A 17,975-nucleotide genomic window follows, 5' to 3' on the forward strand; every position below is an offset into this window, starting at 1 on the left:
GGACCTCACGACGCCGGCCCAGGCACGCGGGGGTGCCTGCCCAGGCTCTGCCCGGGGGCGGGAAAGGGCCCCAGTTCTCCCTCGGGCCGCGGCTCTGGCTGCCCATGCCTGTCGCTGCCAGGTCCTCCCCAGGCGGACGTGCCCCACGTCCGTGAGCTCCCCTGCAGCCCGCCCCCGGGGTCAGCCTTCAGCCTGGCGGGCCCCTGCCCCAGCCTGACCCCCCATCCTCCCCAGCGGCAGAGCTTCTTAAGACGGAACCCAGAGCCTCCCGCTGCCCACTCTCAAACCCCGACAGGGCGAGGAGGGGCGAGCAGCGACGCGGCCCGGGAGGCTGGGCTCGCGGCAGGGCCCCTGCGCATGGCGGGAGCCCCATGAGGGTCCTCTGCTGCTGGAAGCCAGCACCCAGGCTGCACCCGGCCCTTCCCCTGGCCTCCAGGCGCCTCCAGGAGCGTGGCCTTCGGGAGGTCGCACGCCTGCGCCTGCCCCCGCCCCCGCTCCCGCCTCTCGTGGCTCCCTGGACGCTGCCATCACCCCCCGCCCCAGGTTAGGGAATTCTGAAGGCAGGAGTCTGGGGCACAGGTCATCCACGTCTCGCAGCCAGAGACCCCGTTGGCCCCCTCGGCGGCTGGGTGCACACGGAAGGCGTGCAGTGGGCGGACGACGAGGCAGGGGATGGGCAATGAGCCGCGTGCAACCCCACCCCCGCTCCCCCATCCTCCAGCCTCCCTGCCCCAGGGCCCGGCCTGGACGCAGCCAATGGACTCCCGGCCCCCGGGCGCCACGGCCAGGCCTCCGCTGCCAAGCCCTCCGCCCACCCCGCACCACTCCGTGGCAGGCGCCTCCTGTCCACACCGCGCCGCCCCACCTCCCATCCGGTCGAGGCAGCCTGGCCGGCGCTGGCTTGGGCTCCGCTCCTGCGCCCCCAGGAGGCAGCACGGGCAGCGGGCAGCCCTAGCAGGCGGGCACTGGCCAGGGGGGCTGCCCGCATGGTGGGCAGCACCGTGTCAGAGGAGGCAGAGACCCAGTGGGGCAGGCAAGGCGTGTCCCCAACATGTGGCAGGTGCTGGCACCCAGCAGCCGGTGGACACAGGCAATGCAGGGGAGGGACAGGAGCAAGGGGTCGGGAACTGGGCAGGCCGGCCAGCACTGCCCCGCAGCTGAGGGCAGGCCTGGGCCAGGATCTTGGCAGACCCCAGCCTGACGCACGCCTGCGCCTCCGAGGGAAGCCGGGTCTCCCTGGCCAGGGAGGCTTTTCTTTCCTGCTGACCGCCCCAGTCGAGCCAGCGCAGAAGCCACTGCCCCGCGGGAGCTGCCAGGCTGACCGGCACAAACGCGAGGCGCAGTATTTACTGGCTCCCTGCGCTTCGTTTTGGAGAGTTCCGGAATGTTCCGAGGACACACACATCCCAGGTCTGGGGCCTCAAGGGGGCCGGGACTGGGCCATTCACCTGCAACCCCGAGGGCCCCGCGGCCTCACCAGCCCCCAGGCCCATGTGCAGCACAGAGCGGCAGCACTCCAGGGGCAGAGGGTGGAGGCTCTTCCAGGCCGTCTCGGGCCTTCCCTGGGTCAGCAGAGGCACTGAGGCCACGTCCCTGAGAAAGTCACGCTGTGCGCCCACGGCCCATGGTCCACGGCACTCCCTCTGCACACCCACAGCACGCCTACAACACACCTCTGACACACGGCACGCCTTCTGCACGCCTACAGCACGCCCTCCGCCTGCACGCTGCATGCCTACAGCACACCTCTGACACACACGGCATGCCCACAGCCCACGGCACGCCCTCTGCACACACACCGCACACCTACGGTGCACCTCTGCACCCCTCTGCACCCGGCACATCCTCTGCGCACTCCACACCACACCCCGCCTGGTGCCCCACACAGACCCTCCTGAGGGAAGCCCGCTGCACCAAGCACGGGAACCACCTGCACCCAGCGGCGCTCCGTCGCAGACGTGCCGGGCTCTGCGCGGCCTCACCTGCCTGTCCTGCTTCCCTCCGGGCTCCGCTTGGCCCGGCCCCTCTTCAGCTAACGGAGCAGCTGAGCGCCCAGGGGAGACGCTCCACCGCGGGGAGGGGCGGCCCACCCCCCGGCCTCCTCTGGCGCCGCTGCAAGGAAGAGCGGCGGGGGTACTCACAGCATGGCGATGCCCCAGTGCTTCCCGGCTCTCTCCCCCGCGGCCTGGAAGCCCGAGAGCCCGATGAGGGCCACGGTGGGCGTGATGGTCAGCGGCCCGATGTAGGTCAGCAGCGCCCCGGGCAGGCCGAGCAGGCCGATGGCCACTTCTATCAGGGAAGACATGATGATGGCCCCTTGGATCTGCAACGAGAGGCGGCGCAGGGTGAGAGCGGCGCAGGGTGAGCGCGGCGCAGGGTGAGCGCGGCGCAGGGTGAGCGTGGCGCAGGCCTCTTGCTCCCAGCGTCACCCGCAGCCACAGTGGGACCTCTGCAAGGCAACAGGTCATCACACGACAGGCCAGCGCGCTGGAGACCCCGGGGCATTGGCGCGCCGGCGCTGCGGAGACAAGCCTGGCCGCAGAGGCTGGACGGAAGTTTCTGCCGTGTCCCCTGGAGGGTGACCCGGGTGCAGCTCCCACTTGGGGAAACACGACCTTTCCGACCAGCCTTAGGGAACGGGACAAAGACGCTGGACGGCGAGCGCCCTCCGCAGGGCGGCTGAAGACCAGGCCGCGGGCGCGTCAACAACGTCGGGCGCAACGGGCAGGTTGTCTGTCTAGCTCTGGACTGACCTAGACGGACCTTCATGACGGGGAAGGCCCAACCAGGCCGTGAGCCGTTCTTGGCGGATGTGGGCGCACTGCCCCTCTGCCGGGGCCGCCAAGAGACAACCCCTTTCACTCCATCCACAGACCCAGCAAGCAGCAAGGCCAGAGGAGCCGCTGCGCTGCAGGACGCAGCCCTCAGTCCACGTGGCGGCGTGACGGGCCGTCCAGGGTCACAGCAGGAGGGGAGCGGAAGGCAGTGGGAGCAAGGCGCAGCACGAGCCACGCCAACGCCGCACGTTTGGGGCGTTAGCTAAATCCAGCGTAACAGTGGATATAAGCGTCGAAAGAGAAAGGAGGCGTAGGAAAAGCAAGGGTAATTCCTGGGCCGTCACCAACAGAAGCTGAGAAGAAACACGAAGAAGCTGCGCGCGCGTGCGACGCCCGTCGTTTTACCTCTCGGATCCGGGGGTACCAGATGTGCTCCGTGTGCAGCAGTTCTGCTGTCCCGTTGGCAACTGAAGTATCTTGGAAACAAAAACGAGAACAGAATTTTCCTTGGGCGACGCTGCCGTCTCCCAGGACAGCCCCTTCCCTGTTTCGAGCACGTGTCTACAAGCCCGTGCGCCCTGAGGCTCCCCACGCGGAAAGGGGGCGGCCCACCCACACCACGCCGGCCAGGGCCAGCCCAAGGCCCGGCGGGCGCAGGCTGCCTGCAAGGGCGATGGCGGTGCTAGGACCGGCCAAAAACCCAGCCCGAAACGCCCGCCACAAGGCTGCCCGCCTGAGGTTCTAAAGACAAAGGGCCTTTTCCAGTTCCCAAGTCAAATAAACGGTCACAAAATTAACTCCTGGGAGCAAGGAAGGAGATGGCATCTGGAACACTTCGCTCCCGGAACCTGGAAGTGTCACGGTATTTCGAGAGCACACGGGTCGGGCTCTGATTTTCTCAAACTGTCTTTTCCTGGCCTCAGTGGGTTACTAAGGGTCTTTGCCATCGCTAAGGGGTGGAGGACGGGGAGGAGTGGAAGCCGTTTACAGAACACAAGTAGCCAGAGCCTTAAAAGGCAAGGACGTTGCAGGGAAGGGAAGCTGAGGCAGGAGAGTGAGCACTGGTGGCTCGTAAAATCCACCGAAAGAAAGAGGCAGAAAAACAGCACAGCCATCCCGTTGGTCGTGCCCGCTCTGCTGCGTCAGCACGGAGAGGTTGTGCTGGTCAGCCGGCTCCGGGGGGGGCGAGTGGACAGGGACAGGCACTGCCGCCGGGTCCCGGGCCTCGCTCTGGAACGCGGCCTCGCTGCCGGTGCCTGCGACGAGGAGCCGCAGAGTGCCTGCAATTACCTGTGCCATTGCACTTCCACTTATCCAAGGACAGGATGGCGCGGGCAGGGGCCAAGAAGGCGAAGGCGCTGGCCTGGAACAGGGGCAACCTGAAAGAAACGAGACCACGGCGGGTCGCCGCGCTGCGGGGCCACGGGCCTCCAGGCGCAGCCGCTCACGCCCCCCACGGCTCCTCTGCGCCCGCCCCGCCACCAGCCTGCCAGCGCCGCTGTTCCCCCAGGGGACGCCGCCTGGGCTGCCCTCCTGCGCTAAGCGCACAGGCTCCATTAGACGCCACTGTATGCCTCCCCCGCCTTCCTGCTATCACAGGGGAAAGCCCTTCCTCTGCCCTACTCGCCGAGGGTAAACAAAGTCACGCCAGTGACCTCCGGCTATGGAGGAAAAGGAAGCGGTGCGTGACAGGCGGCAGAAGAAGGAAGAGACCTTCTGGTCGTCAGGAAGCACCCTCGGCCGTGTCCCACCCGGGGCGGCGTGCGTGCCCCGCCGCGCCCAGATGCCTCTGGCCAGATACAGAGGTTCTCCGCGGCCGCCGTTCAGTTACATCTCGAGTTCCCGTACGGACCTCAGGAACGCTCCGGCCACTCGCTGCAAAGACCCTGACATTTCCCAGAGACGACAGCGTTCCAGCCGCAACGCAGCACGGGGGGGCCACGAGGACCCGCCCCTGCTCTAGCCGTGGTCCTGGGGGGCTCCAAGGCTGGCGCCCCGGACTGCAGGCTGGGCCCAGATGCCGCCCCCAGAGCTGAGTCCCGCCCGGCAGACGCTGATGCAAGGCCACAGGGGCTCCAGACGCAGGACAGGCGGCGCTCTGCCAGCCCCGGCCCCATCCAGCCCTGCGCCGCACGCGCTCCCCCGGCTGCCTTCACCGCAGGCACTCAGTGCTGGCCGGGGCCCGGAAGCGGCAAAGCAGCACGCACAGGCGCTTTGCGGGCGGCCGCTGCCCGGCAGGCCCTCCACTGACCGCCCAGGGCGCCGGCCATCACAAGTGGATGGGGAGGGCACCGGGGTGCCACTGGTCTCCCCTATTCCAGGCCCCTTCGGCCAGTGGGAAGACCGACCAGCAGTCCTCTGACTCCTGAGGTCCACCCGCACCACGCACTGCCCTCCTGCTCTCCACGCCTCACCCCTCCTCCCCTGCGCCAAGCACCCCACTTCCAGCATCCAGCCCCGCACTCCCTCTTCTAACATTCACCCAGCTCCGGAGTCAGGCCAGCACCCTACCAGCAAGACCCCAAGGCTGGGGCGTACGTCTCTGGGCACTTCCACGTCCTCAGAATACACCCATCTGGGGTGGGCCAGGCAGCGAGTTCCCACTCTGCTGGGCTCAGTGTCTTCTCTGTGGGTGGCGATTCGACACACAGTTATATGAATTTTAAAGCTGGCTTTTCTTCAGCCTCTTGGATCGAGTCTTGTGTTTTAGGCTGTAGGTCACCGGCACAGTTCAAGACCAGGCCCCGGCCGGCTGCCAGGACAGCTCGGCCCGTCGACCCAGCCTCTGGTCAGCCACGCTCACTCGCTGACTTACGCCTGTTTCTCTTTTTACTGAAGAGGGGCACAGCCCACACTCCTTCGCGACATGCCTTTCCATAGCTTCTGACCTCGCTCCCTCGGTTCTCAGAGCTCGACCTCATCTTTTCCGGGGCACCCGGGCAGCTGTCTCGTGTTCGGGCGTTCAGGCTGCGCCCAATATTTTGTCAATACAAACTAAACAGCAAAATGTAATTATTTTGTAATTGTGCAGGTGAATTTCTACAAGTGGGACCTGCTGGGTCACATGGTGAGTGCACACAGTGTCATCGGACACGCGAGCATCCCCCCCGCAGGGGTGGCCCAGCGCCCACAGCCTGCCCACAGAGCCGCCGCAGAGCCGCGCTTCCGGCCAGCCAGACAGAGGCGGGAGGCGGTACCTCAGTGCAGCTTTAGTTCATTTTTCTCTCCTCCTAAGCCTGTCTGATGATCCTTTCTGCATTTAAGGACCGTCTGCAAGCCTTTTCTTCAACTGTCTATTCATGGCTTTTGACCCTTTTTCATATACAGTTTTTGTCATGTTCTTACTTAATTTTTGAGTCTTTATATATTAGAGATATCAGCTTTCTCTCTGTGCTATGTTACAAGTACTTTCTCCGATTTGTCGTTTTTCTTTGTTTATGGTATTTCTTTGCAATGCAACAGCTTTAGAAAGAAGGTTTTTAGTCCCCACGTTGCCACATGCGTCACCCTGCATTGCCTCTGGGGCCTGGGGCCTCGTTTAAAGGTCTATCCCCACACCGAATCACTAAGAAGCACCCCCCCGCCCCCCAATTTCATTCCAGCACCCGCACAGACGACTCCCTCCAGCCCAGGGCCTGCTAAGCTGAAGCCCGGGCGTGGCGGGCCCTGCGGGGCGCCGTCTGTATCTCAACCGTGGTGGGGGCCCGACAGCACACCTGGGGGAAAGCTCCTCTAGAAAGGGAGAATTCTACCGTGTAACGATTATACTTTGTATTAGTCAGACAAAGGGTGCTGATACAAAATACCAGAAATTGGTTGTTTTTTATTTGGGGTAGGAGCTTACAGATACCAGGCCATAAGGTATAAGTTCCTTCCCCCACCAAAGTCTATTTCCATGTGTTGGAGCAAGATGGCTGCCGGCGTCTGCCAGGTTCAGGCTTCCTGGGTTCCTCCCTTCCAGGGTCTTGCTTCTCTCTGGGTTCAGGGTTCCTCTCTTCCCAGGGCTGGCTTCTTCCTGGGCTCGGGGTTCTCTCTTTCTGGGGCTGGCTTCTCTTTCCCGTGAGTTCTCTTCCCAGGGCTCCAGCTTAAGGCTTGAGCATCAAACTCCAACATTAAAACTCCAACATCAAGAACCCTCAGCTCTGTCCTTGGCCGTGCCTTTTATCTGTGAGTTCCCACCCACCAAGGGGTTGGAACTCAACACCCTAATGACGTGGCCCAATCCAAGTCCTAATCATAACTTAATCATGTCCAGGTACAGCCCAGATTACAAACATAATCCAATATCTACTTTTGGAATTCATAACCCTATCAAAATGCTACGTATCTCAACAGGTAGGACCTAAACAATTACGTCTATAAAATGTCTTCCTCAAGGGTGGGATGGATTAGGGGGAAGACAACATATTCCTTAAACTACCAGAGTTACACCAAATAGTTACAAAACCCCCAAAACTAAAGAAGGAAAGAAAGCTTCCTTCCTGGTACCATCCCTGTAAAGCCTTCGCCAGGGCAGTGACTGTGCAAATGGGACAATAACGTGGGAGAAGTGGCCAAGGAGGAGGAGCAACTCAGCACGCAGGCCAGAAGTGCGGCGAGCGGCATCCACGACCAAAGAACTAAGGCTGCGGGAGCCGCGTCAGCAGACCTCCCCGCCAGGCTGCGTCCCCTGGCGCGTGAGAAGTACCAGCGGGGAAAGAAGAAACAACAGAGAAAGGCTGCAAAATGGAAGGGGCGCAGGCGCGGGGCGCGCAGCCTGCAGCATAAGAAATGAAGTCTGAAGCCTGTGACAACGGGGATGGACCTGGACGCCACTATGTGGAGGGAAGCAAGGCAGACACCAAAGGACAAGCACTGCATGACTGCGCCGCTGTGACCAAACGTACTGTGTAACATACCGCACGACTCAGAAGAAAATTTACACGCACCAGGAAAACAACACTGCGCTGGTGTGGTGCCTTGGCTACAATTCAAGAAACGATATTCTTCTACCTGAACTAACTAGAGTTCCTAGCTCACATGAGGGCTCACTGAACGACATTCAAACATACAGCTCAGAGCTGTGAGCTGCTCGCATTTCCCCCGTCTCCACCTGTTCCACGTGGCCCTGTCACCGCAGCAACACCTTGCACCAGGGACAGTCTCTCCGGCCCCCGGTTGCAGACTCTGTGAATTCACTTTTTCTGATTTTTTTCCTATCAGTGAGAGCACACGACACCTGTTCCACTGCCCTGCCATTTTAATGTACTACTCGATTGTTTTAAGTTAAAAAGGCAGGCGTTTTCTCAGTCGGGGAAAAGAGAATCCCACAGCCTGTCATCCTGCATCTGCTCCACATGCCAGAACATGGAAGGACCAGAATGCAGAAGCGTCGACATCACTGACGCGGTGATTTTGGCAAAAACATTCGCCCTGAGTTGACTGTGCCTCTGGCCCCACCTTCTGGGTTGCAGCAAGTAAGGGCAGGTGCATCTCCACAGGGACCCAATCAGACAAATCCAGCCTGGGACCCTCAACAGACGGCCAGCCTGGACCCCACAAGGTGATGAGCTGGGGAGGAAGAGGAGCAAAGGGGCGGGAGGCGGATCATCATGAGACAGCCAAGAAACATGCCTCAAGAGCAGGCTGGACCCCGGCCCGGGGGCTTCTCTAGAAGACACCTGGGGACAAGCAGGGAGGCCAGCTGTGGGCTGCGTGCTCGCTGGCGTGACAGTACGACGGCGCGTCTCCTCAGGCGTGCTCACGTCCCGAGGCACAGGAGACCCCCTCGTTCCTAGAAGGGCATTTGTGGGTGAACTGCATTGACGCCTGCAGCTTTACCTCCAAGTGGTTCAAAACGGCAAGAAAAAATTACATGGCACACATCACAGCTGAGAGACGAAAACGCAAGGGCAGTCCTGGCCGCTGCCACCAGCCGACGCAGCTTTACCAGCGGCTCAGCGAGTCCCGGGGGCTGGCTGAGAGCAGCAGGCTGCCCGGAGCAGCCCGAGGGCCCCGGGCTGGGCCCGGCCGCCTTTCCTAGCTGCCCAGCCACGCTTGGCTGGAGAGGTCAGGGGTGGCCTGGCGGAGGTCCCGGGCGGGCGCTCTCCTCCTGCCCCGGCCCCACCCTGCGCGGTCGAGCCTCCGCGGGCTGGCGCAGCACCGGGGGACAGGACGCCGCACAGGGCGGCTGAGGCTTTGTACCAAGCCCAGAACAGGACCGGAACAGGCCTGCGCGACCAACGTGTCACACCTACCTCCAGGAGGAGAGTCACCTGCCCAGAGGCTCAACGGCCAAGGTCACTCAAGGGCCTTACAGAGGACCTCGTGACAACACAGGGCAGGGGACCGAGGACAAGGAGGGGGCCGAGAGCAGAGCAGGAGGCAACCGGAGCCGTCAGAAAGTGTGTGCGCCCCGGCGCACAGGCCGGAGAAGCCCTGGACAGGGAGGAGCACGTGGCCTTCCTTCCAAAGCAGGACGGAGAGCGCCCCGGTGAGCCACGCACTGCGCTGCCCACGCCACATGGGCACCCAGCTTCCGAGAAGCGAGCCCGGAGGGCGTTTCCAAACGAGGCGCTCCACGCTTGCGCCCAGGCTGTGCGGGCTCAGGCCTGGTCCGCTTTCCCCGCCCGTCTACTGGGGTCCTTTTCAGGGGACAGCAGGTGGGGGGCTTTCGTGCAGTCGTCCCCGCTGCCTCAGAGTAAGGTCTCCAAAGGCTCGGGCCTGTGCGGGCCCTGCACCCAGCACTACGAGCACCCAGTCCTCAGGAAGGGGGAGGCGGGCGCAGGGGGAACGCGCTGCTTTGCAGCACCCCCAGGCACCAAGCGCCCCGGAAATCCCGAGGCTGAACTTGGGTCTTTTTGAGCCTGTGGCCGCAAGGCTGAGCTGCAAAGGCTTGTCACCGTTCCCGTAAACACGCAGGGCCACCCGCTGCCGCGCCCACTGGACTGGGAGAACCCCTCCTGGCTGGCCTGCCCTGCCCTCCCTCGCTGTGCCCCGTGTGCCCCCCACCCGCTTCCCTACATATCTGATCCCGCTGCAAGCGAATAAATCCCAAAGTCACTGAAACTGCCGCTCGCAGCCGACGGCGAGTTTGCATCAGCACCAGGCAGAGCTCAAAGCGCTTCCGCAGCGTCCACACCCCACGACCTCCCAACACTGACGGGAGCTCCGCAGGCACTGCGAGCCCTGTAATTACCGTCACCGCAACCCAAAGGGCCCACGGCACCCGAAGCGCCCACTCGCGCTGCTGCAGGAGGAAGTAGACCCGGAGGGCCGCAGGTGGCCGGGCAGCTCCTGGCCATGCCCCCCCCCCAGCCAGTGAGCTCCTGGTCACCAGGCCCCTCCCAGAGGTGGGGCTGCCAGCTCAGGCCTGGCCCCAGGAGTCCTCTGCCCCCGCAAGGAGCGGGCCTGGGTGTCTGGGTGTAGAGGCCTCTGCTCTCCTGACCTCTGCCCTCCCCCTTGCTCTGCTGGATGTGACAAGGGGGTGGGGCAGCGGCAGAGGGCAGCTGCCCATCCTGGGGAGGCTGAGTCCAGGGAGGTGGTTCAACCTGAGTGCAGCCCGGCCTTCCATGTATGAGAGAGGGCAGGGGGTGAGTGGGCATAGTGCGTGGGGGTCTCCCCTGGAGCCGCTGCCTCAACAGATCCTCACCGCCACCCGAGGGCCGGACCGCTGCTCCTCCACCCTGAGGAGAGCCGCTGGCATGGGGCGCCTGGCGTGCACGCACCGACACACGCGTGCCTGCTCGCCCACGTGCACCGAGGCTGCAGCGCTGCCCTGGGCCTGAGCCGTCCGTGGCGTGCCCATCACTCTCCTGTTCTCAGGGCGGCTGCCCCTCAAGAGGAGGGCAGAGGGGGCGCACCGACCAGGCTCGGGTCCCAGGCCCTCCTGCTCTGCTTCCCAGGCAGCCCGGCCGCCCACCGCACGTCTGCAGGGGTGCGCTCGCTCCCGCACACCCAGAGGCTGGGCATTCTCACCCGGGGGCCCTGCAAGCTCAGGACACGCCCACTGTTCAGAGAAACTTCAATTTCCCAGGGAAAGAGGGCCCGAGTCAGGAAACAGCTTTCCAGTCCAGCTCAGACTTGAAACAGATACCCCAATGTCCTGTCAAAGGACTAGAGACACCGACTGCCCAGTCACATCCTCCTGCGAATGTGCGGGACACGCTACCTCCAAGGTCAATGCTGCCCCAGGTCAACGCCACCTCCTAAGGTCAACGCCATCCCAAGGTCAACACTGTTTCACAAGGTCAACGCCCAACTGTGGACAAGGGTAGCCCCTCCCTGCTGAGCTGGCCACGCGCAGCCATGGAAGTTCTGGGCCAGGGGCTGACAGGCCACACAGCTCAGGCCGCACACCGTCTGTCCACATGGCTCAGGCCACACGCTGTCCATTCGCATGGCCCCTTCCACCAGCAGGCCTCGGGGAGCTGCCGACCAGGGCGGCCCCAGCACTTCCCGCTCTTCTCGCATATTCTCTTGTCCCCCAAAGTAAGAACTCTCTTGGGGTCCCCGGGAGTGCCTGCTCAGGCTGCCTTCTGCTGCTGCCCCTCACCCCACGTCCCCGCGGCGAAAGCCAAGCCCTCGCAGGCCGTCTGAGGGCAAAGGCGCGCTTCACCGCCTGCCGCCTGCGAGGACGGCCTGCCCTGTGCCTAGCGCGAGCCACCCTGCAGAGAGGGCGGCAGCAGCGCGGGGCGGGGGCGACGCGCCGGCGGGAGGCAGCCGGAAAGTGTGTCCAGTCCCTCCTCGCCACGCCAGCAAGCGGGGTGCAAGGCAAACGGGCACCGCCAGGTGTCCAGGGGGCATGACCCAATGAAGACGAAGGGCAGCCAGGAAAGCCATGTTAGGAGCGGCGCTCGGGCACAAAGGGGCGCTCGGGGAGAGGACAGTGGGGCTCCGGAGTCAGGAAGGGAAGGACAGGGGTGCTTCCAGGAGGGGGAGGCCGGCGGCAAGAGCACAAAGGCTGAGGCAGCAAGGCCCACGCGGGGGCAGGCCGGGGGGGCACAGCCGCAGGCAGGTGGCCCGAGGAGGGGCCCAGGCAGCACCGCGCGCTCAGAGCGCCACGGACAGTGGACCCTGTGTGGCCAGCAACAGGCCGAGACCTGGAGGTTCCCGGGATGGCACCAGGTGCCCCGAGCCGAGTGCTGGTGCCAGGACCGTTCTGGAACAGAACGAGAGCCCAGGGCTGAGCCAGAGGGGCAGGGGGAGGGGGCAAGAGCCGCCAACAGGACCGGCAGCCGGGGCTAGGGGCTTCCAGCTGAAAAGGGGTGAGGGGCCTTCACCAGGAGGAAGCAGGGGCGGGGCTGGCCACCAGGGCCCCACGCAGGCGGCCCCAGCTGACCGGCGCCCACACCCCGGGGGAGCCAGCGCCCACGGGCCCATCTCACCTGCACCCAAAGGTGGTCTGCAGCAGTGTCGTGATGCCCACACAGAAGAAGATGGTCCCGATGAGCTGGCTGGTGGCCCACTGGTCGAAGCCCACGCACATGGCGTCGGCCAGCAGGAAGGGCACGGCGATGGTGCCGCTGAAGCACGTCAGGTAGTGCTGCGGGGGGGAGGGGGCCCGGCGTCAGCGCCGCGGCCCCGGCCCGCCCTCCGTTTCGCTCCCCTCCCGCGCCGCCCACAGGTAGACCGTCCCCAGGGCACGCGCCTACCGCGGGCCACGCGCGGCCTGCTCTCCCAGGTCAGCGCGTCTGGCGACTACGCCTCCTCGCCTCGCCGCCCCACAAGCAGCGGCGTTCCGGGCTGGGGGGAAGGCTTAACCAGCTCACAGCAGCTGGCTCTTCCCTGCAGGCTTTGACGGTGTTTTTAGAGGGCTGGGTACCCAGGAGTTAGACACGTGAGCTCCGCAGGCAGGCGGCCGCGAGCAAGCTCGAGCGCCGTGGCTTCCTAACTCTGTGAACCTGGGCACGACTCGTAACCGCTCTGCGCGCCCGTTTCCTCACTGTAAGAGGGGCGAATACCCTGAAACACTTTTAAGGTTTAACGAATCATTACGCAGAAAAGCGCTGCACAAAGGGAGCGCTGATACGAGCACCAGGGATGGTGGACTTAAGAGTCCTCACTGGGAACGAGCTGCTCTCGTAGTCTAAACACTTTCTTAGCAGGGACTGTTAGAACAGTAACGTCCTAACAAAAAGCACGGCAGAAATATACACACACGGCCCTTCTTCTCCCTGTTAATATAAACTGTCGCGCTGAACCACTTTAGCGTTCCTGAAACAAACCCTTCTTAGTTGCACTGTGTTTTTATTCCAGGATTTGATTTGGTAATTGTTTATACAGAATTTTGCATCTATATTCCACAAACTTCTTTCTAAAAAACATTTTCAGGTGTGGGGATTAAAGTTCCACGAGCGTCACTGTGGGGAACTGTCTTTTTTCTGTGGTCTGGGATTGTTGGAAAACTGGACTCATCTGCTCCCATCAGGAAGAGTCAAGGGGACGACGCCCACTCCCTCCCGGGGGGCCTCCGCCGGCCTCTCGTGCGGCAGCTGAGACAGTGGGCACCGCTGCCCACTCCCTCCTGGGGGCTGCCCCTGCTTTCCCGCTGCCTTCCCAAGAGCTCCACTGCTCGGTGGACAAACGTGCTGCCAGCCGCCCCCAGGGCCCTGACGTCCACACCGGCGCAGAGCCGCCCACAGGTCAACGGGCAGGCACATGGCAAGAGAGTGTGGCACATGCAGGGCCGCCCGCTCTAATTGGGGCAGAGACTGTTCCAGAAGCATCGACCATGATACACGTTCCCAGAAGCAGGTTTCCTGACCCTGGCTCGGGCGCGGGAACCTGCAAGCCCTTGGCTCCTCTGGCTCCTCTGTTCCCAGCCCGTCCTGGGAGCTGAGAGGGACCGCCTGGACGCTCGGCGGGCGTCGGCACCAGCAGGTGCAGCCCACCTCCACCTGGAGCCGGCCGCACCCGGTCTGGGGCCACGGTGCTCTTCGCTGTCACCCACACTGCAGGGCAGTCGGCCGCGACGACGGGTGGGCGTCCACTACCACGTGCCCAGCCAGGGAGCAGAGCAGCTACGCGAGCGGACCGCGCCCCACTGTCTAACTCTTTCCCCACCTTTCTAACCTCTGTCCTCTGTTCACCATTTCTTCTTTTACCCTTCCTTTCCTTTCAGGTCGTTTACTCCCTGAATGTTTTCCTTCTTTCTTTCGCCCATCAACCCATTCCTCCTGTTCTTTTCCTCCTTCCACTATTAGAAAATGGAGGGGGGCCGATGAGGCTCAAGCAGATGAGCGCCCACCTCCCACACGGAGGTCGCGGGTTTGGTTCCCGGCGCCTCCTAAAACCAAAAAAAACAAACAACAAGTAAAATAAACAAAAAAAAAACCAACTCAGGAAAACTCAAAAAAACCATGTGGCTCAGGGGCTTCCCACATATGAGGTCCTCGGTTCAATCTCCGGCCCCCAGTAGCTAAAAAAAACAGGATGTTAATTCCCATTCATCATTCTTGAAAGCAACTTATAATACAGTCTCTAAAAAATAAAAATAAAAGTGGGAGTTTTCTAAAAGCCGGAGCGGCTATGACCTGAAGCCACTTACCTGCAGCCCCAGGAATATGCAAAGGTACCAGGGGGGCACGTCCTCCACAGTGTAGATCATGTCGGAGCGCTGGGCGTCCAGGCTGCCACTGCTGTCAAGGGTCTCCGCGAGGGAGCTCTGCGAGCAGGGGGCTGAGTGAGAGCTGGGCGCGGGGGGACTGGGGCGAGAGCCTTAGGAAGAGCTGGGAGCGGGGGGTGCTTAGTAAAGGCTGGGAGCGGGGGGGGGGGGGCCTTAGTAAGAGCTGGGAGCGGGTCTCAGCAAGCGCCCACGTGAAAGCCGGCCATGCTGACTACAGGGCGACGCCGTCAGGGGCTCCTCCCTGAACCCTTGCCCGGGCGGCCATGGACCCGACGCTCCGCGCACGCACTTGGTACAGGAGTCGGGTCAGGACCCCTTGGGTCAACTCATCCCCGAGCGGTCAGTGTGCTCAGAGCTTCTCCACCAGCCTGGGCCGTGCTGAGCTGGGGGCAGGTGTGGCCAGGGCCACGCTGAAGGGCTGGCATGAGCAGTCCTGCACAGGCCCCAGAGAGGAGGTGACCAGATGCTACCCACTTTCTAATGGAGAGCACGATCTGCCTTCCCCTTGCAAGGAGGAGGGGTCTTTTTAACCTAAAGGTAAAACCCCACACCTCCAACACCACTGCTCCGACAACGCTGAGCGAAGAGAGCCAAGTTCACAGTGTACAAACGTGCCTCCGCTTTCATTTAGAGGCAGGTTACAGACGGATCTCTAGTTCAGGTGACAGTCTTTCTCCTCTTCTTTCACTCCCCGCCATCAGCACAGACTCACGACTAAGGTGCAGCACGCGCTCCGAGGCCCAGGTCACCCGAGGCCAGGAGGCTCCGGCCTGCCCGGCCGCCTGCAGCTGCTGGACTCGGCTCCAGCCATACAGAAGCTTCCGGGAAACCCGAGGCCCAGCTCAGCCTCGAAGTGCTGGCTTCTAAAATCCTGTCAACAACTTGTTGTTGCATTTCCAAGAAGCCAAGACACGCATCTTTTTAGAAAATCTGTACAGCCTAACTAAGAGTCTAACAGGAAACACAATTAAAAGGAGATCCAGAAAAAAAGATAAAGAGCTGACCCTCAACCATCTCTAGTTCCATAAGCGCCTTCTCATCAATGGGTGGGGTCCACAGAAAGCCGCTAACTCCTCCCATTTGTCACTCGATTCTCAGTTTTCAATGCAAGGAGGATAGCGATTTGGAGGCCAGAGACTCTTAAACAGAAGAAGTTACCGCTTAGCCCCCTTCTAAAGCTGAAAGGTAAATGTCTGATGCGCTGACATTTGATCTAATCCAAACGTGGACTAAAGATGACCTTTCAGAGACTGTTCCTCCATTTTGACAATGGTTACTGGAGGATTTGCGCTTGCCGAATGCATTAAAATGGGTTATGTGCATCTTTTAAAAACTTGTTAGCAGGGACGGGGAGAAGCGCGGCTTGTGTGAGGAGTTAGGTAACATAGTATTTTCCTGACATGATGCAACTACAGACCCTGGGCTGGCTACGCAATGGACAGCCAGCACCACACAACTCCGTCTCAGGCCGGGGAGCACTCCTGCTCACGGTGAAACAGCCAAGGACAGCCCACGGGCGCCGCGGGGACAGAAAGGACCCCCTGACTAAGGAGGCAAATGTAACGAGCTTTACTGTAGAGCAGGTGGACAGGAATGAAGAGGCTCTGCCTCCTCCTTCGCCAGGCCAGGCTGAGACTGCACGCGCGCGCACACACACACAGCGTCCTCGGCAACGAGGGCAGTGCGACAGCTCAGCACACGAGCGAACGTGCATGTCCACGGGGGGCCTTAAAATGACCCAGGAGGAGCCACGTGGCCGAGGGGATGGCCAGCCCAGCCCCACGCACTGTGTGAACGGGAGGGCCGCCTACCATGGTTCAAAAGAGAAAGGAAGCCACGCAACAGCCAAAGCCTCCAGGAGCGGGCGTCCCGTGCAGGGCGGCCGCCCCAGAGCCGACACTGCCGTCGAGAAGATTCTTCCTCCCGCTCAGGTCGGATCCCGCCACGGCCGTGGGATCTTATAACCGGCCGCCTCTCCTCCGCGCCTACCGCTACTCTGTTTTGTAAGGAACCTACCTACTCCCAGGAGCCAGGCCGCTCCGGCGGCCGGTGGGGTGCGACTCCGCCGCCTTCCTGACCTGGCGATCCTGGAGGGCTCAGGCCAGAGTGCTCACGGCAGCCGGGGTGGGGCGGGGGGCAAGGCTCCCCGTCCTCACGAGTGCCCTGGGGCCAGCGGCGGGTGCCGGGCCCACTCAGGGCGGCTGAGGCCAAAGGACACATTTTAGCCGCCCAAGAAATGAACGGAGCAACCAGAGTAAAAGGTTTAGCCGAAATTAATGAAGAGCTAAAACCAAAACAGATAGGGATTAGAGTGCCAGAATCTTATATAAATGCTACACGCACCCAATTAGGTGGAATCGACACTAATAAAATGCGGGTGGGATCAGGAAAAAGGCAGAAAGTAGAGTAAGCTGAATGCCTGTCATCTAGAAAAGGTAGACGTCACAGGACGATATTCAAGATGACAAATCAAATAGGAGAAAGACAAGGAAAAGAAAACTGCCAGTATTTGGACCAAGATCAGATGGAGAGTAAAGAAGAGAGAGGGTTAAAAGAGGGGGGAAAACACCCCAATTCTGCCACTGTTCATGGTAGGAAATGAGAAGACAGAAATAAGTGTATTATTCCATAATTATATTTATACAGGCACCCACTAGAGTAAAAAATGCAAAACTTTTGAAACAACACAACCCTGAGACATGCTACCGCTTTGATTCTCATTTTTCGGGGGAGGAAACCGAGGCCCAGGGAGCTAAAGTCACTCCCCTGCGGCGCAGTCAGGTCTGCGCCCGCCCTGACTCACCCTCCCGCTCTGGCCCCATCCCCGGGGTCCTGGTGACACGACCCCGTAGGCTCCACCTCAACTGACTCCTCCTGGTCCATGACAGGTGAGTGCACCCCTCGGAGGGGGCGCCCGGCCTGCCAGCGAGGGGCACCGCGCCCCCACGGGGCCTGAGATGGCTGGGGGTGGGCCAAGGGGTAAGGCACGGGGGGGGGGGCGGTATACCTTCTCTGCGATGCCGTTTTCCGTCGTGTAGATGGCCATGAGCTCCGTGTCCTCAGTGTCCTGTTCCCCACTGGACGTGGCGCCCCCATTTATCACCTGGGGAGAAAAAGATAGATTTCACACCTGACAGCCCAGACTACAATAAAGTGCTCTTTACCCAGAATGTGAGCAAAAACGCAAACGTAATCTTAAAAAAAAAAAAAAAACATAACATTCAGTTGACTGAACATTACACGAGTAAGAGCGTGATGACGTTTTTAGAATACAGAGAACAGAAGCCTAAGTAGATAAAAATTTTAAATTCCAGAATGGGAAAATAAAGAGTAGTAAATGGGAAGTGATAATCTAAGAGAAAAGACAGTGCGACCTGTCCATCAACAGAGGGTCGGTATCAGTAATTCATAAAGAACACCTGCAAATTAATGATAAAAGCAATCCAAAGGAAATGGACAACAGGCAGGATACACAGCGCACCAAAAAAGTAAATAAATAACCAGTAAGCACATGGAAAGCTATTTAACCTCATTTAAAATTACAGAAATGACAAAAGTAAATTTCCTTTAAAAGAACATAACTTAGGGGGGGT

The 17,975-nt window shown here is 61.3% G+C and overlaps 1 protein-coding gene across 2 annotated transcripts in view; it reads right to left on the reverse strand.

The window, feature by feature from the left end:
* SLC23A2 (solute carrier family 23 member 2) overlaps positions 1-17,975 on the reverse strand; it is a 90,466-nt gene that overhangs the window by 16,129 nt on the left and 56,362 nt on the right. For both annotated transcript variants that reach the window (XM_058287512.1, XM_058287511.2), the window contains exons 3-8: positions 17,390-17,485; positions 14,305-14,421; positions 12,143-12,300; positions 4,068-4,156; positions 3,183-3,253; positions 2,142-2,323 (exon numbers count right to left, since the gene is read on the reverse strand). In XM_058287512.1, coding sequence (XP_058143495.1) covers positions 2,142-2,323; positions 3,183-3,253; positions 4,068-4,156; positions 12,143-12,300; positions 14,305-14,421; positions 17,390-17,485 — 713 coding nt within the window. The remainder of the gene's footprint in view (positions 1-2,141; positions 2,324-3,182; positions 3,254-4,067; positions 4,157-12,142; positions 12,301-14,304; positions 14,422-17,389; positions 17,486-17,975) is intronic.

This window comes from Dasypus novemcinctus, chromosome 24 (genome assembly GCF_030445035.2).
Source record: "Dasypus novemcinctus isolate mDasNov1 chromosome 24, mDasNov1.1.hap2, whole genome shotgun sequence".
NCBI lineage: Eukaryota > Metazoa > Chordata > Mammalia > Cingulata > Dasypodidae > Dasypus > Dasypus novemcinctus.